Source organism: Oncorhynchus masou, unplaced genomic scaffold (assembly GCF_036934945.1).
Source record: "Oncorhynchus masou masou isolate Uvic2021 unplaced genomic scaffold, UVic_Omas_1.1 unplaced_scaffold_16___fragment_2___debris, whole genome shotgun sequence".
Classification (NCBI taxonomy): Eukaryota; Metazoa; Chordata; class Actinopteri; order Salmoniformes; family Salmonidae; genus Oncorhynchus; species Oncorhynchus masou.
This window is the reverse complement of record NW_027016525.1, coordinates 156,878-184,428: the sequence shown is the minus strand read 5'-3', so window position 1 is coordinate 184,428 and position 27,551 is coordinate 156,878. Positions and strand designations below refer to the sequence as shown.

At 43.9% G+C, this 27,551-nt stretch overlaps 1 protein-coding gene across 1 annotated transcript in view; it reads left to right on the top strand.

Moving 5' to 3' along the window:
* Positions 1 to 27,551, top strand: part of LOC135538662 (protein TANC1-like) — a 293,087-nt gene that overhangs the window by 174,590 nt on the left and 90,946 nt on the right. Inside the window, 2 exon segments of the mRNA XM_064964546.1 lie at positions 2,663 to 2,885; positions 13,683 to 14,006. Coding sequence (XP_064820618.1) covers positions 2,663 to 2,885; positions 13,683 to 14,006 — 547 coding nt within the window.

Below are 27,551 nucleotides of genomic sequence, written 5' to 3'. Positions count from 1 at the left end.
CAAATATCATCCAATTGAATGAAAAACATGATTTTGACTGTGCATGACCTTTAACTATTCCCTATCCCATTGACTTCTACACTGCTGTTTTACCATCAGAGTTTAAAAGCATCTCTTTAATTCTCCCTTAGAGTAAATGCCATTAAGCTATTATGTTATCAGCGTGGTATGTTGGGTGATGTAAGTTGCTTATCTTTTGCTCCACATTACATGGGTCCTATTCAATAGACACCAAACAGAAGAAAACAGACTGAAACAGGGAGGGACTACCTCCTGGTTTTCCATTGCCAAAACATTTTGTTGTTGTTGTGTTCCGTTATGAATTTGACCCTGATCACCATTTAGCTAGAGTGTGACATTGTGATGTACATGGGAAACGATGAGGAAGAGTTAGCATGCAGAACCCTTTGGTGAGACAGTGTTAGAAGGCTCCTGGACTGTGTCCCAAATAGCACCCTATATATATATATATAGTTCACTACCCATAGGGCTCTGGTCAAATGTAGTGCACTAAATAGGGAATAAAGTGTCATTTGGGAGCAGGCATGTAGCACACCTCTAGGCGATAATGCTAACCCCAGCCATCAAGCACTCATCCTGACCTAGGCTACACAGTGGATGGCATAGGGAGAGAGCGGCAGTGGAGAGGAGAATACAAGTGACACACCTAAAGGTTGGGGTTGTGGCATTAGCACTTCTAATGAACATGGTGATCAATCATGGGTTGAGTTATTCTGGTGAGTAGTTAGATTGTAAGTTGGTATTCAGTTGTTCTAGCTCAGGTCTAGTCTACAGCCTGGGCCTATATTCATCATCCATCTCAGACTAGGTGTACTGATATAGGATCAGTTTCAGCTTTTAGATCATAATGAATCCTATTCCATATTATGGAAAGGAGGGAACTGATCCTAGATCAGCTCTCCTACTCCGATATACAGGTCCTGGAGTCGTTTTAGGCCTGAGTTTGCTGTTTTGAAAGCCTTGCTTTGTTTACTGAGCGAGCTCATGCCTTCAGCTTGTGTGTCATGCTCACATGTAAACTGCTCATTTATTTCCTCAGGAATTTGCATTGCTTGCGCATGATTCGGGTTATTTGCTCAGGTTAAAAAAAGCTATTTGACTTGACTCATATTTTCCAGTCTGCTCCATATAAGGAGACACGCTCTTTATTCCCAAGTGAAAAATATGAACAGGTTTTTATTGTTAAACTTTGTAGCTATGATATTCCATTCATACTGATTGCAGTAGATTTCTTTCCTTGGCTCAATGCTCTACTCTCTGCTCTTTCTCTTCCTCTGTTGTCATGTTTTATTACGTTGTTGTTGTTGTTGATGAGGACAATGATGACGACAACTTCATAGGCCTATGTGCCTTATCTTTGTAAATACCCATGCATTTCAGTAATGAACTGGAAAAAAAAGAAACATCCCTTTTTCAGGACCCTGTCTTTCAAAGATAATTTGTAAAAATCCAAATAACTTCACAGATCTTCATTGTAAAGGGTTTAAACACTATTTCCCAGTGAGGCATGAGGACTGCAGATGTGGCCAGGGCAATAAATTGCAATGTCCGTACTGTGAGACGCCTAAAACAGTTCTACAGGGAGGTAGGATGGACAGCTGATCGTCCTCGCAGTGGCAGACCACGTGTAACAACACCTACACATGATCGGTACATCCGAACATCACACCTGCGGGACAGGTACAGGATGGCAACAACAACGTCCTGAGTTACACCAGGAACGCACAATCCCTCTATCAGTGCTCAGACTGTCTGCAATAGGCTGAGAGAGGCTGGACTGAGGCCTGTTGTAAAGCAGGTCCTCACCAGACATCACTGGCAACAACGTCGCCTATGGGCACAAACCCATCGTTGCTGGACCAGACAAGACTGGCAAAAAGTGCTCTTCACTGACGCGTCATGGTTTTGTCTCACCAGGGGTGATGGTCGGATTCACTTTCATCGTCGAAGGAATGAGCGTTACACCGATGCCTGTACTCTGGAGCGGGATCGATTTGGAGGTGGAGGGTCCGTCATGGCCTGGGGCTTTGTGTCACAGCATCATCGGACTGAGCTTGTTGTCATTGCAGGCAATCTCAATGCTATGCATTACAGGGAAGACATCCTCCTCCCTCATGTGGTACCCTCCTGCAGGATCATCCTGACAGCATGACAATGCCACCAGCCATACTGCTCGTTCTGTGCGTAATTTCCTGCAAGACAGGAATGTCAGTGTTCTGCCATGGCCAGCGAAGAGCCCGGATCTCATTCCCCAGAAATGTCCGGGAAATTGCAGGTGCCTTGGTGGAAGAGTGGAGTAACATGTCATAGCAAGAACTGGCAAATCTGGTGCAGTCAATGAGGAGGAGATGTACTGCAGTACTTAATGCAGCTGGTGGCCACACCAGATACTGACTGTTACTTTTGACCCACCCCCCCACCCTTTATTCAGGGGCACATTATTCAATTTCTGTTAGTCACATGTCTGTGGAACTTGTTCAGTTTATGTCTTAGTTGTTGAATCTTGTTATGTTCATACAAATATTTACACAAAAAATGAACACAGTTGACAGGTAGAGGACGTTTCTTTTTTTGCTGAGTTTATATTTGACTGCCATGTGGGATCAATAAAACAAAATAAAATGTGTTTCTCCTTCTCCAGTGCTCAGTGACTAGTCAGGGTATCAGTCCCTGCTCCAGTCTGACCAGTAGCACGGCGTCCCCCTGCACAGAGAGTCCGTGCTCCACCCTGAACAGCAACGCCAGCCACAGCCTCAGACACAGCAGCAGCGGTCACAGCAAAACTCCTCTGAGTCACTCCAGCCCCTGTGGAACCATTGCCAGCCCCAGCTCCACGCTCGAGAGCAAGGACAGCGGGATCATAGGTGAGCGACACTCAGGTTGCGACTCAATTGGAACCTTATTCCCTATGCAGTGTACTACTTTTGACCAGGGCCCTTCTGGTCAAAGGTTGTGCACTATAGGAAATAGGGTACCATTAAGGACACAGTCTCACTCACCCATCCACTCAATCAGTTACTCAGTCCCCAGTACTCAGCCTTACCTCATCTCTTACTATTCACATTCTGCACAATGCCCACAGGAATGAACCTAGATTGTCCTCCATGCCTCTTGTGTCTCATGAGACTAGCATCGTCAACAATCTCAACAGGGTCTGCATTACCCTGATAAGTCCAATCGATCATTATTCATATGGACTATATACATTCATCTTCTCCAAAATGTTTGATCGTTTTACTGTTTTATTGCCTGACAACTCATCCTGAATTTTATTCTGCTACTCTATCAATCGCTACATAAATTTAGTCTGTATCCTAGAAGTTGCTTGTGCTGACGTCATAGTGAGGGGCCTTGTACACAACATATAGCGATTGAATCGTCTTTAACCAATCAGAGTATCAAAGTTGATCAGGTCATCATGTAGGTCGGCTCTGTCCCAACCTGTCGGTTTCTGAGACCAATCAGAACGGTCAGAATATGTTTGCATTCTACAAGAGGGAGGAAGGCAAATCGAGACTCATCGTGGAGAAGAAAGCGGTGTTGCATTGCGCTGTTAGTGGTGTGTACAGTATTAAAAGGTAGTGATGGTTGAAAGCTCCAACAACATGTGGCTGTTCTGTTCCTCTACTAACAGGGGCTTTAGGAGATTTGGGGATTTACATGTGCTGACAGGAAGATGGGTTTTTACTGTATTCAATTCCTTTGTGGTTTCTGCTTATAGGTTCCAGAGACTGTCAAACCTACTAGAAATTCATTCGGTATTCAAAATTGTACCTTTTTTATTGGCCAAAAATGCTAGTCATGCAACATTGTTCAGTGTGTGTTTTTTTTATATATATATATTTATTTATTTTACCCCCTTTTTCTCCCCAATTTCGTGGTATCCAATTGTTAATATTAACTGTCTTGTCTCATCGCTCCTTTCAGGCATATGTGTATAGGTGGCAGGGAAGTCAGGCGCAGGAGAGTCAAACGGAGTGTAAAATGGAGTCTTTTAATAAAGTCCAGGTAACATGCTCCATAACACAAAATAGACAAATGAATAATAAATAAATATGGGTACGAAGACCCGTCGCGCACCCATACAAAAACACTACACTGACGATAAACAATCTCTGACAAAGACATGAGGGGAAACAGAGGTTAAATACACAACTGGTAATGAATAGGATTGAAAACAGGTGTGTGTGGGAAGACAAGACAAAAACAATGGAAAATGAAAAATGGATCAATGATGGCTTGAAGACCGGTGACGTCGAACGCCGAGCACCGCCTGAACAAGGAGAGGCAATGATTTTGGCAGAAGTCATGACAGCTGCAAGTCCCGTACGGACTTGGGAGAGGCGAAGGTCGAGAGCCATGTGTCCTCTGATTCACAACCCAACCAAGCCACACTGCTTCTTAACATGGCACGCATCCAACCCGGAATCCAGCTGCATTAATGTGTCGGAGGAAACACTGTACACCTAGTGACCTGGTCAGTGTGCACTGCACCTGGCCCGGAGACAAGGATATCCCTACCGGCCAAGCCCTCCCTAACCCGGACGATGCTAGGCCAATGGTGCACCGCCCCATGGGACTCCCGGTCGCAGCCGGCTGCGACAGAGCCTGGGCTCGAACCTAGAGTCTCTGGTAGCACAGCAGAGCACAGCCTTAGACTACTGTGCCACCCGGGAGGCCCTTAAGTGTTTTTTCTTTTTATGTCTGGTTATTGACATATGTTTTTCAATGTTCCAGTTGATTTGGACCAAAATAAAACAATGCAGTTAACCTCACTAAGACATTACAATTCTATCCCCTATTGTACATTAACCCAAGTAGACAAATTTGGCCAATATCAAAGTAAAATGAAGGAAAAAGACCTGTTGCAATAGCCTCTGCTGAAATCGTGAGCTGTTTCACCAGTGTTTCAACCTTTTTGTACCATTTTGTGGCCAAGACAGACTTGGTTGGCATTAATACTTTGCATCTCCCGAATGCAAATTCTGTGCTGCTGTTGACATAATTGATAACTGTGACTCATATTCCTCCTAACCCCCCTGTGCAATATCATAGCTGCTAAATAATTCATACTGGCTGTGATATTGTATCTGCCATTGTAAAGCAGCGTGAATAACCCTGTGCCGTGCCCAGCTACTGCCTACATACAGTTGAATTTGGAAGTTTATATTCACTTAGGTTGGAGTCATTAAAACTTGTTTTTCAACCACTCCAGAAATGTCTTGTTAACAAACTATAGTTTTGGCAAGTCGATTGGGACATCTACTAAAGTAATTTTTCCAATAATTGTTTACAGACAGATTATTTTACTTATAATTCAATGTATCACAATTCCAGTGGGTTTGACGTTTACATACACTAAGTGTCACGACGTGCTGAGGTGAGTGGAATCAGGCGCAGAGAGCAGGTACAGTAATAGACAGTTTATTCTCCGATGTACAAACGACAGTCAACCCAACACACCGGGTGAATGATCCAACACAGGAAAATAAAATGACCGGAGCATAAAACCCAAAGTGCTCCACAAACATGACATGAAGACAAAACAATCCCGCACAAAACAAGGGCGGGACAACCTACTACATATACAGACACTAATTAACTAAACTACACACAGGTGAAACCAATCAGACAAAACCAACAGACAAACGAAAAGGGATCGGTAGTGGCTAGTAGGACGGTGACGACGACCGCCGAGCACCGCCCGAACAGGCAGGAGAGCCAACCTCGGCGGAAGTCGTGACACTAAGTTGACTGTGCTTTTCAACAGCTTGGAAAATTCCAGAAAATTATGTCATGGCTTTAGAAGCTTCTGATAGGCTAATTGACATAATTTGAGTAAATTGGAGGTGTACCTATGGATGTATTTCAAGGCCTACCTTCAAACTCAGTGCCTCTTTGCTTGACATCATGGGAAAATCAAAAGAAATCAGCCAAGACCTCAGAAAATAAATTGTAGACCTCCACAAGTCTGGTTCATCCTTGTGAGCAATTTCCAAACGCCTGAAGGTACCCCGTTCATCTTTACAAACAATACAAGTATAAACACCATGCAGTCATCATACCGCTCAGGAAGGAGATGCGTTCTGTCTCCTAGAGGTGAACGTACTTTGGTGTGAAAAGTGCAAATCAATCCCAGAACAACAGCAAAGGACCTTGTGAAGATGCTGGAGGAAACCGCTCAGCAAGGAAGAAGCCACTGCTCCAAAACCGCCATAAAAAAAGCCAGACTACGGTTTCCAACTGCACATGGGGACAAGGATCGTACTTTTTGGAGAAATGTCCTCTGGTCTGATGAAACAAAAATAGAACTGTTTGGAGGAAAAGGGGGACGCTTACAAGCCGAAGAACACCATCCCAACTGTGAAGCACGGGGTGGCAGCATCATGTTGTGGGGGTGCTTTGCTGCAGGAGGGACTGGTGCACTTCACAAAATAGATGGCATCATTAGCATGGAAAATGATGTGGATATATTGACGCAACATCTCAAGACATCAGTCAGGAAGTTAAAGCTTGGTCGCTTGACCCAAGTTACACGATTTAAAGGCAAGGCTACCAAATACTAATTGAGCGTATGTAAACTTCTGTTTCTTACGGTGAAGGAGAGGTGGACCATAATGCAGTGTGGTTTCTATTCATGGTTCTTTAATCAAGACTCTACACATGAACAGACTAACAAAACAAGAAACGTGAAAACCTAAAACAGCCCTATCTGGTGCAAACACAGAGACAGGAACAATCACCCACAAAACCAAACAGGCTACCTAAATATGGTTCCCAATCAGAGAAAATGACTAACACCTGCCTCTGATTGAGAACCATATCAGGCCAAACATAGAAATAGACAAACTAGACATCTAACATAGAATGCCCACTCAGATCACACCCTGACCAAACAAAACATAGAAACATACAAAGCAACTTCTGACCCACTGGGAATTTGATGAAAGAAAGAAAAGCTTAAATAAATCATTCTCTCTAATATTATTCTTACATTTCACATTCTTAAAATGAAGTGGTGATCCTAATCTAAATCAACCTAAAACAGGGAATTTTTACAATTGTGAAAAACTGAGTTTGAATGTATTTGGCTAAGGTGTATGTAAACTTCCGACTTCAACTCTACCTACTGCCCAGGTTGAGGCTGAGAGATGTAGCCTAAGCGTCTCAGAGTAGAAGTGCTGATCTAGGATCAGGTCCCTGTCCATGTTAGCTTATTCATTGTGATATTTAAGGCAAAACTGATCCTAGATCAGCGTTCCCACTCTGAAACGCTTGATACATATAGTCCAGCCAACTTCAGATCACTCGGACCTATTTTTTCTTCTGTGAAATCAGTACTGTAGTACTCAATGCTTCTAGCCAAGTCTAGCGGCCTCATGGTTTCTCCTTCAAACACACAAAATTCTGTTTGTTGTCGGAGGACAAGCTATAACATTGGTCCGGAACTTCCCCCTAGTGAGTAGGGCTTCTTGGGTTATTTAAAAGGCAGAGGGAGAAGCCAAGTAGGCTGCGTTCCTAATGGCACCCTATTTCATAGTGCTCTGGTCAAAAATAGTGCACTGTATAGGGAATAGGGTGCCATTTGGGACGTATATGTTGTGTCCATGAGACTGATTCCCAGCTCTGATGAATAGTAGTCAGGGCCTTTGAAGTGGTTGAAACGGACTGTGGAAGAAGCAGGATAAGAGAACGCAAGGAATCATTTACTTCTAAAACCCATATTAATTTGGCCGGTTTTTAAACAGCACGTTGGGTGGGATGGTATGGAGCCTACTGCAGAGTGTGTGTTGACATATGAAAATCTGCAGCTGCTGTTGTGAGGTGGGGCCGAGGGAGGGAGGGAGGGCATCGCAAGGAGGGGACTTAAGAGGAATGGTCATAAGCAGTTATTCATGTTGTAATTAATGATCATGACAAGTTATTAATGTTTTATACAACAGGTGGGTCTAATCATGAATGGGGATTGGTTAAAACCGCATTCCAGACGGTTTCTTTTCCATAAGTTACCACCGGCTAAATCTATGACGTTAAAAATGCCCATTTACTCTGTTCCATCTGACTGCGCATTTCACTATCTCATCATTTCAGCCAGGCAATTTATAAACTTGATCTCCACTATAAAAATGACTTGCCTAGTTAAATAAAAGTTCAATTTAAAAAAATTAAAAAGCATCTAGACATTATCTCACATTTCTTTTACGCTAACATTTAGTTTTCTACAGCGGATATTTGTATAAACCTTGCTGTCTGTCTCTGCGACTTATGCAACTTTGTTTCAATATTCAAATTCAATCTCCAGTTGTCCCTTAGTAATGAACGTGACGAGAGTCAGAACAAGACAGACAGACAGACAGACAGGCAGTGTTTCTCAGCCAATCAAAATTCTGAATCAGCTTACTTTTTTGGGGGATACACAGTACCAGTCAAAATTTGGACACATCTACTCATTCAAGGGTTTTTCTTAATTTGTACTCTTTTCTACAGTGTAGAATAATAGTGAAGACATCAAAACTATGAAATAACAATATGAAAACATGTAGTAACCAAAAAACGTAGTTACTTCATTGATATTCTGTCTGCACTGTTTGACGTGACTATAAGTTAGCTGTAGTTGGCTAGCTAGCAAACAAAGGATAAGAATATTGCCAGCCAGTATGGCAATGGAACATTTAGAATGAATGACTGGGTCGCGTCCCTAGATAGAGAACAAAAAGACTGAACAACTGAGTCACGTATCTAGATACAGAACAAAAAGATTGAACAACTGGGTCACGTCTCTAGATACAGAACAAAAAGACTGAACAACTGGGTCACGTCTCTAGATACAGAACCAAAAGACGGAACGACTGGGTCGAGTCTCTGGCAACCAAACCAATAGAAATAACAACCAGCCAGCTTGGGTAGCAACCCTAGATTTGTGTTGGGACTATATCTTGTGGAAGGATGAAATAGTATAAATAAAAACATCTAAATAACATTTTTACTGAAAATATGCCAACCATTATTTGAATATGTTGGTAACCCGTTGTAAAAAGTGATAATGCCCTTGAAGCCGGTCCTTGACTTCATCTTGGGCTTAACAACACCCGTGACAATTTATCCTCAAAAAACACAGACTTCGAGGGCATTATCACTTAAGTAAATAACGGTGATAACCAGTTATTGATGTTGTAAATAATGGTGATAACCAGTTATTCATGTTGTAAATAACGACGATAACCAGTTATTCATGCTGTAAATAATGGTGATAACCAGTTATTCATGTTCTAAAGCAGAGTGAGGAGATGGTAAAGCTAGTGTAAGAAGGTAGTGTCACGGCTTTCGTTGTGGGAAGGAGGAGCGGACCAAAATGCAGCGTAGTTATGATTCATTTTATTTAATATGGAAACTATACACGATAAACTAAAAAAAAAAAATACGAAAACCGAAAACAGCCCTATCTGGTGCAAAACACAGAGACAGGAACAATCGGCCACAAACACACAGTGAAACCCAGGCTACCTAAATATGGTTCCCAATCAGAGACAATGACAAACACCTGCCCCCTGGCTGACTGGCGGATCTGGAAGAATCTGGCTGACTGGCGGATCTGGAAGAGTCTGGCAGACTGACGGTTCCGGCAGATCCTGGCTGACTGGCGGATCTGGAAGAGTCTGGCTCACTGGCGGATCTGGAAGAGTCTGGCGGATCTGGAAGAGTCTGGTTGACTGGCAGATCTGGAAGAGTCTTGCTGACTGGCAGATCTGGAAGAGTCTGGCTGACTGGCAGATCTGGAAGAGTCTGATTTACTGGCAGATCTGGAAGAGTCTGGCTGTCTGGCAGATCTGGAAGAGTCTGGCTGTCTGGAAGAGTCTGGCTGACTGGCAGATCTGGAAGAGTCTGGCTGACTGGCTCCGGCAGCGATGGAGAGGCGAGGCGCACTGTAGACCTGATGTGTGGTGCTGGCACTGGTGGTACTGTGCCGAGGACACGCACAGGAAGCCTGGTGCGGGGAGCTGCCATCGGAGGGCTGGTGTGTGGAGGTGGCACAGGATGGGCTAGACCGTGAAGGCGTACTGGAGATATTGAGAGCAGTGCTGGCACAGGACATGCAAGGCTAGGGAGGTGCACAGGAGGCCTGGTGTGTGAGGCTGGCACCAACTTCACCAGCCGACTTGCACGCACCTCAGGACGAGTATGGAGCGCTGACCCAGGTGCCATCAAATCCCCGACACGCTCCGTCAGGCGAATTCCATATTTAAAGCACCAACAAAGCAACTCCCTCATTACTCTCTCCTCCAATTTCCCCATTAACTCCTTCACAGTCTCTGTTTCGCTCACCTCCAACACCGGCTCTGGTTCTGGTCTCCTCCTTGGCTCCTCACGATAAACAGGGAGAGTGGGCTCAGGTCTGACTCCTGACTCTGCCACACTCTCCCTGAGCCCCCCCCCAAGAAATTTTAGGGGCTGACTCTCGGGCTTCCATCCGCTTTGCCATGCTGCCTCCTCATACCGGCGCCTCTCCTCTTTTACCGCCTCCAGTTCTTCCTTGGGACGGCGATATTCTCCAGGCTGAGCCCAGGGTCCTTCTCCGTCTAATTCGTCCTCCCATGTCCATTCCTTCTTTTGTTGCTCCTGCTGTTGCTTTTGCCTGTTACCACACCGCTTGGTCCTGTTGTGGTGGGTGATTCTGTCACGGCTTATGTTGTGGGAAGGAGGAGCGGACCAAAATGCAGCGTAGCTGTGATTCATTTGATTTAATACGAAAACTATACACGATAAACTAACAAAATAACAAACATACGAAACCCGAAAACACCCCTATCTGGTGCAAAACACAGAGACAGGAACAGTCACCCACAAACACACAGTGAAACCCAGGCTACCTAAATATGGTTCCCAATCAGAGACAATGACTAACACCTGCCCCTGATTGAGAACCATATCAGGCCAAACACAGAAATAGACAAACAAGACATCCAACATAGAATGCCCACTCAGATCACACCCTGACCAATCAAAACATAGAAACATACAAAGTAAACTATGGCCAGGGCGTGACAGGTAGACTGTTTTACCTTTTTATTCAGACCACTTTGGTCTGTCTTTGTGAATCAAATCACTGTATCAAATGTTACAACATTTAGGGATTTCTGAATTGCTGAATATTTGCACAAGCATCAGGCTAGTTATCCCAGACGTATTTGTTATGTTATTATTAGTGACGGTGCAACACACAGCACAGTTATGAAATCCAGATTAGCTATGTGGTACAGTGGGTCTACTCTAAAGCTGCCAAAAACAGACGCATTTCCTCTGACTGCACATGTGACAGTCAAAAATAGTGCACTATATAGGGGATAGGGTGCAATTTCGGAAGCATTCCCATGTTTAGCCCAGCTGCCAGTTGGTGGCTTTTGCCTTTCCCCTCAGCTTTTAGTGATTCTGTTTAGCATGGTCAGCCAGGCCTGAGGAGAGGATTAAAAGGGGATTTGCTTTCATGTAAGCAAAACACCTGTTTAAACGCTCGTCATTGGAATGAGGTGAGGACCAAAGCGCAGCGTGGTAAGTGTTCATCATATATTTATTAAACCGAGAACACTAAACAAAATAACAAAGGAGAAACGAAAAGAAACAGTTCTGAAAAGTGACATACACATAACAGAAAATAATCACCCACAAAGCACATGTGGGAAAAGGCTACCTAATTATGATTCTCAATCAGAGACAACTAATGACACCTGCCTCTGATTGAGAACCATACCATACCAGGCCAAACGCAAAACACAACATAGAAAAAGGAACATAGACAACCCACCCAACTCACGCCCTGCGCATACTAAAACAAAGACATAACAAAAGAACTAAGGTCAGAACGTGACAGTACCCCGCCCCCTAAGGTGCGGACTCTGGCCGCAAAACCGGAACCTATAAGGGGTCTGGGTGGGTATCTGTCCGCGGTGGCACCTCTGGCGTGGGACGTGGACCCCACTCAACCATAGTCTTTGTCCGCCTCCTAACCTGCCTCCGTGGCCTCTTTAGAGCAGCGACACTCGCCACGGACTGGGGACCCTAGCCACGGGTCACGGGTCCCGAATGGGCGGGAGACTCCGGCAGCTCTGGAGTGAAGGGCGATTCTGGCAGCTCCGGAGTGACTGGCGATTCCGGTAGCATCGGAGTAACGAACGGCTCTTGCAGCTCCTGATTGACTGGTGGCTCTGGCACCTCCTGACTGATGGGCTACTCTGGCAGCTCCTGACTGACGGGTGGCTCTGGCAGCTCCTCCTGACTGACGGGTGGCTCTGGCAGCTCCTGACTGACGGGCTCCTCTGGCAGCTCCTGACTGATGGGGCTGCCACCGGAGGCCTGGTGCGTGAAAGAAGCACTGGATAGACCGGACCGTGGAGGCGCACTGGAGGTCTCGAGCACCGATACTCGACCTGGCTGGATGCTCCCCGTAGCCAGGCCAGTGCGGCGAGGTGGAATAGACCGCACTGGGCTGTGCTGGCGAACCGGGGAAACCATGCGCATGGCTGGTGCCATGTACCCCGGCCCGAGGAGACGCACTGGAGACCAGATGAGCTGAGCCGGCTTCATGGCACCTGGCTCGATGCCCACTCTAGCCTGGCCGATACAAGGCGCTGCTATGTAGCGCACCGGGCTATGCCTGCGCACCTGTGACACGGTGCGCCTCTCGTTCCACCTCTCTCCACGGTAAGCAGGTCTCCTACCTGACTTAGCCACACTCCCCGTGTGCCCCCTCCCAATAAATTTTTGGGGCTGCCTCTCGTCCCAGCCGCGCTGCCGTGCTGCCTCCTCACACCACCGCCGCTCAGCTTTAGCAGCCCCCAGCTCTGCCTTGGGGCGGCGATATTCCCCAGCCTGTGCCCAGGGTCCCTTGCCGTCCAAAATCTCCTCCCATGTCCAGGAGTCTTGCGATTTCGGCCGCTGCCCGTTACCACGCTGCTTGGTCCTTGGTTGGTGGGTGATTCTGTAACGCTCTTCGTTGGAATGAGGTGAGGACCAAAACGCAGCGTGGTAAGTGATCATCATATATTTATTAAACCAAGAACACTAAACAAAATAACAAAGGAGAAACAAAACAAAACAGTTCTGAAAGGTGAGAGACAATGAGAGACAACTAACGACACCTGCCTGTGATTGAGAACCATACCAGGCCAAACGCAAAACACAACATAGAAAAAGCAACATAGACAACCCACCCAACTCACGCCCTGACCATACAAAAACAAAGACATAACAAAAGAACTAAGGTCAGAACGTGACAATGTTCTATTAGATAGATGACAGTACTGTTTGGAGGTAAACATATTTGATGTTCAGTGTACACTTTTGAGTATTCTAAGCTACTCCATTCAAGATACCTTTAACAGGGGAAAATAATGGTGGTTAATACAAAGACTAGAAAACTTGGGGCAGGCTCTATTGATCTAAATCTACCCCACCATGCCAGCGCTGGATAATTCTCATTAGTTGGAACTACATTTATTGGTAATTATCAGATCAGGTGGAGGGTGTTGATAAGGTCAATGAAAACAGAGTGGTATCGCTAAAGACGCACAGAATTCCTGATAATGACAATGACGTACTGCACCTATTTTCTTCTTTCTTCTCTGTCTCTCTCTCTCTCTCTCTCTCTTTCTCTCTCTTTCTCTCAGCCACCATCACAAGCTCCTCGGAGAATGACGACCGCAGCGGCTCCAGCCTGGAATGGAGTAAAGATGGCAGCCTGAGGAGCAGCGGGCACCATGGCCTGGCGCCCAGCTTGCGGGCCGATACGTGCTCTCCCGTGGCGGAGGAAGACCCCAGTGGGCCCCCAGAGACCCCCACCCCATCTAGGACAGAGCATCCCAAAGGCTCCTCAGCGGGGGCTGTAGGAGGAGCAGCAGTAGGACCAAGCCACCCACCAGAGGGCCCCGTTCCATACCCTACAGCACACACCTCCTTGTCCCTCATGTTGCCGCGGCCGAACTCTGTTGCAGGTAAGAAACCTTGGCTCTGGGTGATTCATTATGCGGAGAAGGGATATTATCAGGACTTGCATGCTGGTTTGACTTCACTGGACTTGTATACTGGTTTGAGTTATCTGGATTATCTACTGGTTAGAGTTTTCCAGACTTCTACACTGATTTGAGTTATATGGTCTTGTATGCTGGTTTTGAGTTATCTGAACATGTACACTGGTTTTGAGTTATTTGGACTTGTACACTGGTTTGAGTTATCTGGACTTGAAAACAGGGGTGGAAAAGGCTTTGATGTGTCAATTCAGCAGACAGAAAGAGAGAAGGAGAGAAATATATGTTTTGTATATTATCTACCTCACTTGCTTTGGCAATGTTAACATATGTTTCCCATGCCAATAAAGCCCCTTGAATTGAATTGAAATTGAGAGGAGTGAGTGAGTGAGTGAGTGAGTGAGTGAGTGAGTGAGTGAGTGAGTGAGTGAGTGAGTGAGTGAGTGAGTGAGTGAGTGGAAAAGAGAGAGAGAGAATTGTACTGTTTGTTCTACAGCTAGCTGTTTGTACACAAACGTGCATACACAGTGGATTTTACACACTGTTTGCTCTTAGTGCACAAAACATTCATCTTTACTGCATGCTGATAAATCTATAACATTGCCGTATAAAGAGTATAGAAGTGCATACAGGGCATTGTGTGGAGAATTCACTAAGGCCTCTTGCATTTAACGACCTAATTATTCCAATAACTCATAACCTGTTTTAACATCTTCTGTTGTATGGTCCGACGCAGCTCAAACAGCATGGACACACACACACGGACAAACACACACTCACGGACATTCACTGCGTCGTAAAGCTAACAGCCCAGGAGCCATCGGCCCCTTCTTTGCTCTTGGATGAGGAGTTTGTTATGCAGTGTTGCCCCTGAGGACTGAGTTGGATTCACACCTCTGATTTTATGGTTGGTTACGTTGCCCTGGGAGCAGACAGCAATGCCATGGAAAGACAAGTTCATTTATGGTCCAAATGAACCTGCTCTGTCACCAGGGGCCAGGGATACGAGTGGGGCTTGAGACGCTTCCCAAATGGCACCCTAGTTACTTCGTATATAATGAATAAGGTGCAATTTGGGATTTTCACTTGCTCTTTTACGAGAGGACTATAGTAGGTTAAATGTGATGTCTTAATTTGGTTAATACATTGTGTGTGCATGAATCAATGCATGATAGAGAGAGACTATAAGGGTGAGAAGAAGTGAGATCACTGATTTACTTATTTTCCCTCAGTGGGAGAAGGTTGAAAGTCATCTTGCACTTTAGTAATCACGAGGAAGTTGGATGAAGCCATTACCTTTGTTTGAGTACCAAATGGCATCCTATTCCCTATATTGTGCACTACTTTTGACCAGGACCCATAGGGCTCTGGTCAACGTAGTGCACTGTATAGGGTGGCCTTATCTCTAGCTTCATACCAAACATTCTATATGGAGAGTATCCCACAGTCATCCAGAGCTATCCAGTTGATTCTCTTGTCGTCCTGTGATTGCCCTTTCCTGTCCCTGTCACACACCAGTCTGTCACATCAAAGATGTCTGGCCATAATCTGTAGGACACACTGATAGAGAGGGACTGACTGATAGCGAGTGATAGGGGGAGAGAGAGAAAGAGAGACAGTGGGCAGACTGAGAATGAGAGAGAGGTGTGATGTGATGCCAGGCCGTGTCGTGGAGGAGAGGAGTCGTAATGAAATTCCCATGGTCTGATTGTTGCCAAAGTGATGAAAGTCAAGCTGTCATTGATTGGAGCTCCTTAACTAGGTCTGTGATGGTCATGGAATTTTGGATGATGGTTATTGGTCAGCCAAATGACCGCAGTCACTGGAATAACGTATAAAATCATAATAATTAAAATGTCCACTCCTGACTGCATGTGCTGCTGCAAGGAGGGGGGCGTTGATCTGCCAGGAGAGTGAGAGAGGGATTTGAGGTGATATGTTTGAATACTGCATCCTGTGACTTGTTACCGGGCAGACTAGAGTCTAATTAGAGTCCAGAGGATGGCGTTGCCTATGCAACCAAAGACTTGTTTGCTACAACACCCTGCATGTTTCAGCAAGGAGCAACAAAGTTTCATCACGTTGTAGAGTCCATGTTATAGCACTCGACCGCACGAATGCCCGGCCATCCCATCTTCAGTCAGCTGTTCGGCCAACACAAAACATTTCTTTTTACTCTTATAATTACGTTGGTAACCAGTTTATAATAGCAATAATGCACCTCAGAGGGTTGTGGCATATGGCAAATATACCACAGCTGAGGGCTGTATCCAAGCACTCCAGGTTTGGTTTGTGCCTAAGAACAGGCCTTAGCCGTGGTATATTGGGCATATACCACAACCCCTCTGGCCTTATTGCTTAACTGTACCAGCCCTAGCCTTAACACGCTGTGATGCAGTGTTCCTACCAGGACTTCAGGAGTTAAGAGTTGGAATAGCTGCTGTCTCTCTGTTGCTCTGCTGACCTGCTGGCTCAAAGTTGAACTATTATGGACTGGACAGACACCATATAGAATGTCAGCTCACCTGCTAGGTGTCTACAAACAATGCTGATTCAACATGTAGAATCGTTGGGAAAATGAACCGAAAATGACGGATAATGTTCTGTGATCAGAGGTGATAGGACCACTGTTTTTAACCATCTATTTTGTCCTTTAGACTTCTTTCTGTCTGCACATACAGAAGCGTTTGACCCCTTCTCAGTTTGTTGGATGTTTTTAGCCTGAGAACAAAGGGTCCATTTCTCTGGGTGAATTATTGGAGTCTGTCTAATGTCCCACAGCCCTGCTAAAATGTGAGATATACACAGGGAATATATCCGTGTTGCTCAGAAGTACCATTTGCGTGATTACAGCGGACATTGTGTCTGGCCTGCTACAATCGAGCTACTGCTGTGGGATATCCAAGCAGTACTGTCTGCACATTAAGCTGTGGCTAACTGGCTAGGTCCAGATCCACACCAATACACCACCTGTCTGAGTGAGAAGACAGAAACCTGAATCCTACTCATTAAACCAAACCACCAAATGTCTTTGCTCATAAAATCAAACAAGCGATTTGCTTGACTCAAGTCGATTGACCCACCATGAGCGCACAAATATGCTTCATTCAAATCAAAACACAGACAAACTCGCAATATAACACTGATAATATGATCATTATTTTTGTACAATCCCCCTCTGGCTGTTGCTTGTCTTGTCTAGTCAGACCCTGCTGGAAGACTGGACTTTATAGGGGATATTTTCCTATTTTTGCTGTGATTTTGACTGACTCTCATGGCTTGTAAGCCCCTCCAAAATCTGTTGGAATAAATCCCTAATTGTATTGTCTCTCAGCAGGACATATCTGTAAAGCTGCTTTTTACTCCATCCATTCTGCATAGTAATGTTGTTGTATATGTGTCTGAGTCACAATGCCTCCATTGAAATGTACCATTTGTTTCCATCTCAAATGTCACCATATTCCCTGTATAGTGCACTCATTTTGACGAGGGCCCATAGGGTGCCATTTAGGACGCACACTTTGAATTATTAAGGCAGTCAGACTGGCAAAAAGCCACACAACCGGTCCGGGCATCATCCCATTTCTATTCATTTAAAAACCACCCAATATAAATGAGATGCGACGGGGAATGAGACTGTGGGTTTAATTACAAATGACTGTAACATCGGAAGCCTAATCATAAGTTAGTGATGTCACACTCACACACAGCCCCTAATCTGACAGCTGTCACACTCTCACTACCTCTCGTTGCTATGGCTGGGAAATTAACCCGCGCCATTGGGGGATTTCAGCAACAGTTCCAGCTGCAGAGAGTTTGGCAACAGTGCCTGAATGCATCCCAAATGGCACCCTATTCCCTATATAGTGCACCACTTTTGATGCACAGTCGCACACACTCTATGTCAGATAGTCTTAGGAAGAGACGGGTTGGAATGTTTTGCTTTCTTTCACTTGTTTTTCACATCAGACACCATAGTGCAACTCACACTACTAGAGACATAATAACTCTACAGTCATTTCTAGTGCTTAATGTTATGTTACCAGCAACAGACCACTCTATTTGGTAATGTGTTGTTACTGCTAAATGCCAGCTTCACCTCTATAAGGCTGTGCTTCAAAAGTGTGCACTATATAGGGGAATAGGGTGCCGTGTGACACACAGACAGTGGCTACGGGATAAGCTTCTGAAAACATCTCAGAGATTAATCTCTCCTAGCCCAACCCACACTCCATCACAGGTGCCACCGGCTTCAAAGAGGATTGCCTTTGACACGGGCTCTGTAACGGAAACTAAATATGTAAATGTTATTATAATACTGCATGTAAAGTGGTGGCTTCAGAGAGCAGAATTCTAAATGAGAACTGAGAGGGCGAGGAAGGGAGGAAGGTAGGGACTCGGTGCAGCTGAAAGAGATCTTCTTAGTTTCTACCCCTCTGATGTGTGGGGGTACAGAGTAGAAGAAGAGGGCTCTGTCTTGGCTCTATTGTAAGCTCTTCAGATTTGGCTGAAATCCAATTTGACTCCTCCATGCCTCCTTCATCCAGTGCAGATTCAGGGCTTTTTGGGAAAATAATTCAGCTCAAAGCCTTCTGTATTCTTTGTTACGCTCAAATAATAAGAATTATATTTCAAGTCATCAGAGTTAAGCCATTTACCGTGGATTAGGGAATCAAAGGCTACATTAAGACTGGCCACAGGAATCCCATGGTCCAAAGACCTCCCGTTGAACTGCTGGTGGCGATTTCTCCAGACAGTAAAACGGCATTAAGGTGGTTAGCTGTGGAATGGTTCGGCCACAGCACATAGCCAAGGGGCACTCCACTCAACCTTGGAACATGTTGATTGGTGCATTGCCTAGGCAGGCATTAGTACTATTGTGGTTCACAGTCATGTGCCAGGTGCCCAGTCTGCACAGGTAGTCTTTGTCCCTGCCCTGCTGCCCTACTCAGCATTCCTTTGTGTTACGGTGTCTCAGTGATTGTTCCTTTGTGGCTGGCAGAAGTCCGTTGCCCCCCCTCCAGAGCAGAAGTAGGCATCATTGACTGCCATTGTTCCATCTACTGGTTACTATGGATCCCTCTTCATAGGAGAATACTTTATGATTACTGGAGCACATCGTGACTGCAGCAAACAGCTGCGTCCCGTCTCTTAGACTGATGTCATCTCCACGAGTCCCAGATGGACACACTCAGTGGTCCCCAGGTGTTCTGCAGGTTTGCTTATGTTACAGTCATTACTTCAAATCATAAAGTAATGTGTTTTAACCACTGGTGGATGAGGTGATAAACCAGAAACTGTTTTTTATCAGCATTTATGTTTTGTCTACTCACGTATGGATTTTATGAGGGGATTCTTTGGGTATGCTTTTATTGTCAAGTTTCCAATTTGCTCATTGAGAATGTACATATATGTGGAGTCTCACTGTTCTCTGAAGACTTCTCCACTTATTTCTCTGATGTTGATGGTGCACATGGCGTCCATTTTGTTACATTTGACCAATGTTCCCTCTAAGCTGCCAGTGTGCGCGGGACTGCGGTAAAATCAGCCCCTGCAGAGAAGCACAAGATTGAACTTCACTCAACTTTCTAAAGTTTTCCCTGTCTGTTAACACTATCAACGTTTGCCTTTACTGTGGGAATTGGGATCGAATCAATGCAATATTAACCACTTTCCATGTAACATCCCGAAAACAAAACAAACTATACAAGACATAGAATTTGTTAGATTTAGATTTAGATTTTGTTGTAGGCATAGCGTATCGGAGTACGATTCTATTGTATTGACAGGCACTACTCAGGCCTGTACACTACACAGACCGGTGCGCAATAACCAATCAGAGCTGCAGTAGGCCTACAGTGCTTTCGTAAAGTATTCAGACCCCTTGATTTTTTTCCACATTTTGTTACGTTGTAGCCTTATTCAATATTATATATGTTTTATCTCATTAATCTACACACAATACCCCATAATGACAAAGCAAAAACAGGTATTTAGAAAATGTATTAAAAGAAACAATTGAACTATCACATTTCAATAAGTATTCAGATCCTTTACCCAGTACTTTGTTGAAACATCTTTGGCAGCAATTACAGCCACGAGTATTGAGTATGACGCTACAAGCTTGGCACACCTGTATTTGGGGAGTTTCTCCTATTCTTCTCTTCAGATCCTCTCAAGTTCTGTCAGGTTGGATGGGGAGTGTCTCTGTACAGCTATTTTCAGGTTTCTCGAGATGTTTGATCGGGTTCAAGGCATGGCTCTGGTTGGGCCACTCAATGACATTCAGAGACTTTGTGTTTAGGGTCGTTGTCCTCTGAGGGTGAACCGTCGTCCCAGTCTGAGCTCCTGAGTGGTCTGGAGCAGGATTTCATCAAAGATCTCTCTGTACTTTGCTCCGTTCATATTTCTCTCGATCCTGACTAGTCTCCCAGTCCCTGCCACTGAAAAACATTCCCACAGCATGATGCTGCCACCACCATGCTTCACGGTAGGGATGGTGCCAGGTTTCCTCCAGATGTGACGCTTGGTATTCATGCCAAAAAGTTCAATCTTGATTTCTCATGGTCTGAGAGTCCTTTAGGTGCCTTTTGGCAAACTCCAAGCGGTGCCTTTTACTGTGGGGTGTCTTCCGTTTTGGCCACTCTATCATAAAGGCCTGATTGGTGGAGTGCTGCAGAGATGGTTGTCCTTCTGGAAGATTCTCCCATCTCCACAGAGGAACTCTGGAGCTCTGTCAGAGTGACCCTCGGGTCTAGGTCATCTCCCTGACCAAGGCCCTTCTCCCCCGATTACTCAGTTCGGCCGGGGTGGCCAGTTCTAGAGGAAGAGTCTTGGTTGTTCCAAACTTCTTCCATTTAAGAATGATGGAGGCCACTGTGTTCGTGGGGACCTTCACTGCTGCATACATGTTTTGGTACCCTTCCCCAGATTTGTGACTCAACACAATCATGTCTCGGAGCTCTACGGACAATTCCTTCGACCTCATGGCTTGGTTTTTGATTTTACATGCACTGTCAACTGTGGGACCTTATATAGACAGGTGTGTGTGCCTTTCCAAATCATGTCCAATCAATTGAATTTACCACAGGTGGACTCGAATCAAGTTGTAGAAACATCTCAAGGATGATCAATGGAAACAGGTTGCACCTGAACTCAATTTTGAATCTCATAACAAAGGGTCTAAATATTTATGTAAATAAGTTATTTCTGTTTTTTATTTTTAATAAATGTGCAAACATTTCAAAAAAACTTTTGCTTTATCGTTATGGGGCATTGTGTGTAGCTTGATGAGGATTTTATTTATTTAATCCATTTTAGAATAAGGCTGTAAAATAACAACATTTGGGAAAAGGGAAGGTGTCTGAATACTTTTCGAATGCACTGTATGTGCAAATAGAACATTGCCATATATGGATTTGTGCCGTTCACTTTGAACTGGACTGTTTTACAGCATGAGCGGTCGCAATTATTATGCACTTGTTTTTAGATCAAAGCGACAGCTGCATGTACAGAGAGGAATACTATTCACCTTTCGGTGAAATTCGCCTTTTTGAATTCAAAATAGGTGACCTATATAATTCTTATAGAGCCGATGAAAAAAAGTTTGGGGTGGCTTTGGATCACTACTGACTGTAAGGGAACGAGTGATGCGCGTTTGGAGCAATCGTTCAGCCAATCGATCACGTAACAACAGAATGCAGCAGGTGATTGAAGAGAGAAGAGACAACCAATTTGGTAGTTACAGCATCAGTATGCACTATGAAAAGACAGTAGAGAGTGGAAAGGACTATGAAAAGACAGTAGAGAGTGGAAAGGCAGTTTGCCAGTTACAGCAGCCCGTCCCCAGAACGATAACGAAGTGGTAGGTGAGAAGCCTGACCACGAAGACGGGGGTGAGAAGGTGATGAAGTGTACTTCATGAGCTGTAACCGAAAAACAGCTGGCATTTGGAAAATTTGAGGTGAGGGAGAAAGTGTGGTGGAACAAGTATTGTTACCATTGTTAAGTATCTTGTTAGCTGGATCGAATTCTCCGTAGGCTAGCCACAGAAATGTTGAGCAACATTAGCCTATTTAAAAAATATAAAAAAATTACCCAATTTCCGTGGTATCCAATTGGTCTTGTCCCAACGCTGCAACTCCCGTACAGACTCGGGAAGGCGAAGGTCGAGAGCCATGCGTTCCCCCGAAACACAACTCAGCCAAGCCGCACTGCTTCTTAACACAACGCCCCGCTTAACCCGGCAGCCAACCGCACCAATGTGTCGGAGGAAACACCGTACAACTGGCGACCTACAGTATGTGGTTAATTTTCAGAAAGATAGAATTGGCTGAAAATGAGGTTTTAAACAAGTTGATGCCTCTATAGAGGTGAAAGGAACACCACACTCTTTCTCACTTTTTCAATACAGTAGATAAAAAGGGGTATGCCAGGTGTATTCTCTGCCTGAAATAGATCATTTATGCCAACAAATGGTATCATGCTCTGCTGCTGGCACACTGTAGAACAGATGTCCACAGACAGAAAGTGTACAATGTAATAATGTGCAGTGTAGCCCAAAGATATTGCTTTAGTTGTGTTGAACTTGACAGTAACACTTGTGTGTGAGTGAGGGGGTTATTACATTTTTTACTCAGTGAACGTTATTTTTGCACACATGTAGCCTTGTGCACTTGATCAATGTCTATAGTGGCCACTATAATAGATCAAAAATAGAATGCCTGTTTGTTTCATTCTATTTCTACTTTAAGATGGGTTTTATATTAGATGTGTGTATGGTCACAAGCATTCTATTATAAAGGCTGTCATGGCTAACTGCAATATTAGTGTATTATGTTTTGTTAAGACTTGAGTGTCATTTGCAGTAAAGTCCAGGCAACAAATAACATTGGGTTGCTTTCTTTACATTTTTTTAGCCGTGAGTTCATATTAACCACTTTTTATTTTACACACAGAGATTGATCATGTAGATCATATTCTTTGTTGTTTAATAAGGTAAAAAACAGTTTTTCTCCCAAGCAGGGATTTTTTTGTGCATGTTTCGGTGCAACAAAAAAAGTTGTACCTTTTTGGCCCTCACCAGTTTACATCCCTGCATGTAGCCACATGTGCACATTTGTTCATATTCTTTGCTAGTTAGTGAGTTATTAGCCCAGTTATATATAATTTGTAGTCAGCAATGTGGGAGTGATTGCTTCCTACAAGAGCACAAAATGTGTACATTTCTAGCCATCTTTGAAAAGCAGGTCAGGTAAAGAGCTTTTTTTATGTCTTAAAGGGCCAGTGTTGTATTTTGAGACAGGCTTGAATAAACTAAGTAGCCAATAGGCAGAGGGTAGCATAATTTGTCTTGTTCTCTGTAATACATGGTATGGGAATAAGGATTAATTGTATTTTGTAAAGTGGTTTCTTGCATCAAACAACACATAAAAATGTTCAATCACCTTGTCTGACAGACAAGTGGTTAATCAGGTTCATTTGAAGCTCTGCATGTTTTTTTGAACGTCTCATGGAATGTAGGCCTACATTGAACACAGATTGGCTGCTACTGTAGGCTGAATGATAGAACCACTATTTCCATGTTGATCAAATGGCCACAGTAGCCTACTTGGCCACTGTTAAAACTGTAAATGAAAGCGGGTACAGCTCCAATGCTCACAGTAAACACTCGGCGGAAGTTGCACAGCCATTTTACAAGTTTCAAGTTTGAGCTTAGCAGACCTGAAATTTGCTCAGTGCCGAAACATATTCGAGGGAACATTGCCTCTGACCATATCTGGACATTGACTGGCTCAGTTTGGAGACTGAGGTGCACCCTTTTCCCTACACAGTGCACTATATTTGGGTGCCATTGGGGACGCAACCTGAAAGACAACACTTTGAAAGGTCACATTGACGTGAGCCGAATTGTCCTTTTTCACAAAGTTGCCAATGGGTGAAGAAGGTTAGAGCCAGAGCAAAGATAAAGACCTCTTCTTCAGGGATCGATCGGATCCAATTTTGAGCAGCCAATTAGCATTCAACTCAGTGGTGCTTATTGATTTATATAAACCTGTGGAGAGACAACCGAGCACAGTATGCTACCAGCCTTCAGTGAGCCATCTGACAGAGTTTGACTGACAGGTCCCAACATTGCTTTGCTTTGTGGATTCGCTCCTTGTAGGACTTTATTAGCATCCTTTTTAATTTCATCCATCACACAATTCAGAGTTCAATTGTATTCTGCCATGTAACTTCATTGAATGAACTAGAACTTGACTGTACTACATATCAGGAATATGTGGAATCTATACTTTTTTTCATCGTCTTGATCCTGGTGATCCTCAAAAGAAATTATGTGATTGTTAGGGTAAGTGTAGCTGTTAAGCCCACTTTCATCTTTGAATTCAAATAGAAAATAAAACAATTCTGCTCTTTAATATGTCAATCAATTAACCTGGTTGTCATGTCCACAGCAGTGTTTATTCTAATCCAATCAGATGTTTTATTATTAAGTTATTTACAGGTATGTGTAAATTCCCACAAGTGACATTGTCATATTGTTGTCCTTCATTCATCCAGGTGATTATGTTTGTTGGTCCACCACCTGTACCTTTGTAATAGAACAGTAGAAAGGGAGATTTGATACAGTCTTCAGATAAGCTTTAGGAAGTTTAACTAATGAACAAGAATATCAGTACAGCAAATGTGAATCCGGTTTCAGATATTTCATTGAAACTTGTGTGTGTGTTATGGTCTTTGTGCATGGCTTCTTATATTTTTTATAACCAAGTAATAACATACCTGCTTTAACTATTCATGTCTTGATTGAAGTCTATGATTAGTTGAATCAGGTGTGTACTGGTTGGCAAGAACAAAAGCCTAAATCCACATTGGTCTTTGTGGATAATATTGGACACCCCCCTGTTATGAGTGCTACTTTCACGATGAATAGTAATTATCTGTTTATTTTACTAAATTTACGTGAAGATTAATATAATCACATTTTATATACATGTCATTATGTAGTTTTTAAAATTAGGTGGGCTTATTTGGAACACCTATGGGCTTTCCGTACCAATTATGCTCAGTCCAGTCTTTTCACACATTTTATCAAATATTTATTTAAGAATTTAAGTAAAGTCATAAAACCTCATGTGAGAGATGAGTCTTTCATTTAATCTCAACTTTTCAAACAGAAATTAGGACAGTATATGTTAGAAATGTCTAGACTTAAATTTTGGTGGGCTTAATAGGTACACTTAACTTAATTATTTCTAATAACATTGATATTGAGTCCTTCCATACATGTAGTTTGCCTGTATTGCTTGGCCAGCATTCTGGGGGATATAGGCAGTGTAATGCAGGGCTCCAGTGAAGTGTGTGTGCTCTGGTCTGCTTTAAAGCTCTTCTGCATTCTGCTATGTGCCCTGCAGTGTCTGCAGTGTCTTCTGCCTGCACCACACTAACAGGTCAGATCTAAGTCTCTGTGCCCGCGAGGGGAGCAACTTACTCCTCATATACTCTGTCATGTCTTACAGTGGGATGAATAAACATGTTTGTGTTTGGTAACAAAATAACAGGGGGGAAAACAGATTTATGCAGGCTGTTACATCCTCATTAGTTTATTTATTTTCTTCATAACAATCAGATTGCTCGCCATGCAGCCAGCGACAACCAGCGAGGTATCAAGCGCAATCTGTTTACTTGGTTATGTGCCACAATCTGTGCATAAGCGACTTTGATTTCCATTTTGCACTTAGTCAATTCCAGCTCAGGGCATTTTGACATGGCGGGTCAGAGAGGGATTTGAGTTGGGAGATGCCAAGAGGCTTCTGGAGGCATTAAGCCTATACTAGAGCCTACTAACTAACACTGGGTGTGTGTCCCAATAGGCACCTTATTCCTCCTATACACAGTTGAAGTCAGAAGTTTACATAACTTAGGTTGGAGTCATTAAAACTTGTTTTTCAATCACTCCACAAATTTCTTGTTAACAACTATAGGTTTGGCAAGTCGGTTAGGGCATCTACTTTGTGCATGACAGCTTCTGATAGGCTAATTGACGTCATTTGAGTCAATTGGAGGTGTACCCGTGGATGTATTTCAAGGCCTACCTTCAAACTCAGTGCCTCTTTGCTTGACATCATGGGAAAATCAAAAGAAATCATCCAAGACCTCCACAAGTCTGGTTCATCTTTGGGAGCAATTTCCAAACACCTGAAGGTACCATGTCCATCTGTACAAACAATAGTACGTAAGTATAAACACCATGGGACCACGCAGCAGTCATACCACTCTGAAAGGAGACACGTTCTGTCTCCTAGAGATGAACGTACTTTGGTGCGAAAAGTGCAAATCAATCCCAGAACAATAGCAAAGGACCTTGTGAAGATCCTGGAGGAAACAGGTACAAAAGTATCTATATTCACAGTAAAATGAGTCCTTTATCGACATAACTTGAAAGGCCACACAGCAAGGAAGAAGCCACTGCTCCAAAACTGCAATGCAAAAGCCAGACTACGGTTTGCAACTGCACCTGGGGACAAAGATCGTACTATTTGGAGAAATATCCTCTGGTCTGATGAAACAAAAATAGAACTGTTTGGCCATAATGACCATCGTTATGTTTGGAGGAAAAGGGGGGATGTTTGCAAGCCGAAGAACACCATCCCAACTGTGAAGCATGGGGGTGGCAGCATCATGTTGTGGGGGCGCTTTGCTGCAGGAGGAACTGATGCACTTCACAAAATAGATGGCATCATGAGGGAGAAACATTATGTGGATATATTAAAGCAACATCTCAAATGGGTTTTCCAAATGGACAATGACCCCAAGCATACTTCCAAAGTTGTGGCAAAATGGCTTAAGGACAACAAAGTCACGGTATTGGAGTGGCCATCACAAAGCCTTGACCTCAATCCCATAGAAAATGTGTGGGCAGGACTGAAAAAGGGTGTATGAGCAAGGAGGCCTACAAACCTGACTCAGTTCCACCAGCTCTGTCAGGAGGAATGGGCCAAAATTCACCCAACTTATTGTGGGAAGCTTGTGGAAGGCTACCCGAAACGTTTGACCCAAGTTTAACAATTTAAAGGCAATGCTACCAAATACTAATTGAGTGTATGTAAACTGCTGACCCACTGGGAATGTGATGAAAAAAATGTAATCTGAAATAAATCATTCTCTCTACTATTATTACGACATGTCACATTCTTAAAATAAAAGTGGTGATCCTAACTGACCCAAGACAGGGAATTTTTACTCTGATTAAATGTCAGGAATTGTGAAAAACTGAGTTTGTATGTATTTGGCTAAAGTGTATGTAAACTTCCAACTTCAAATGTACACTAGTACACTACTTTTAACAAAGCCCCTATGGCCATGTGGCACCCTGTTCCCTACTTTTGAGAATAGGATTGCAATTTGGGATGTACACAAGTACTGGGGAGTGGTGCACCGGTGCAGGCGAAGCGATGTCCACAGAGCTCGCAACTCAGCTGACCCCCCCCCCCCTCATCCTACTCCGAC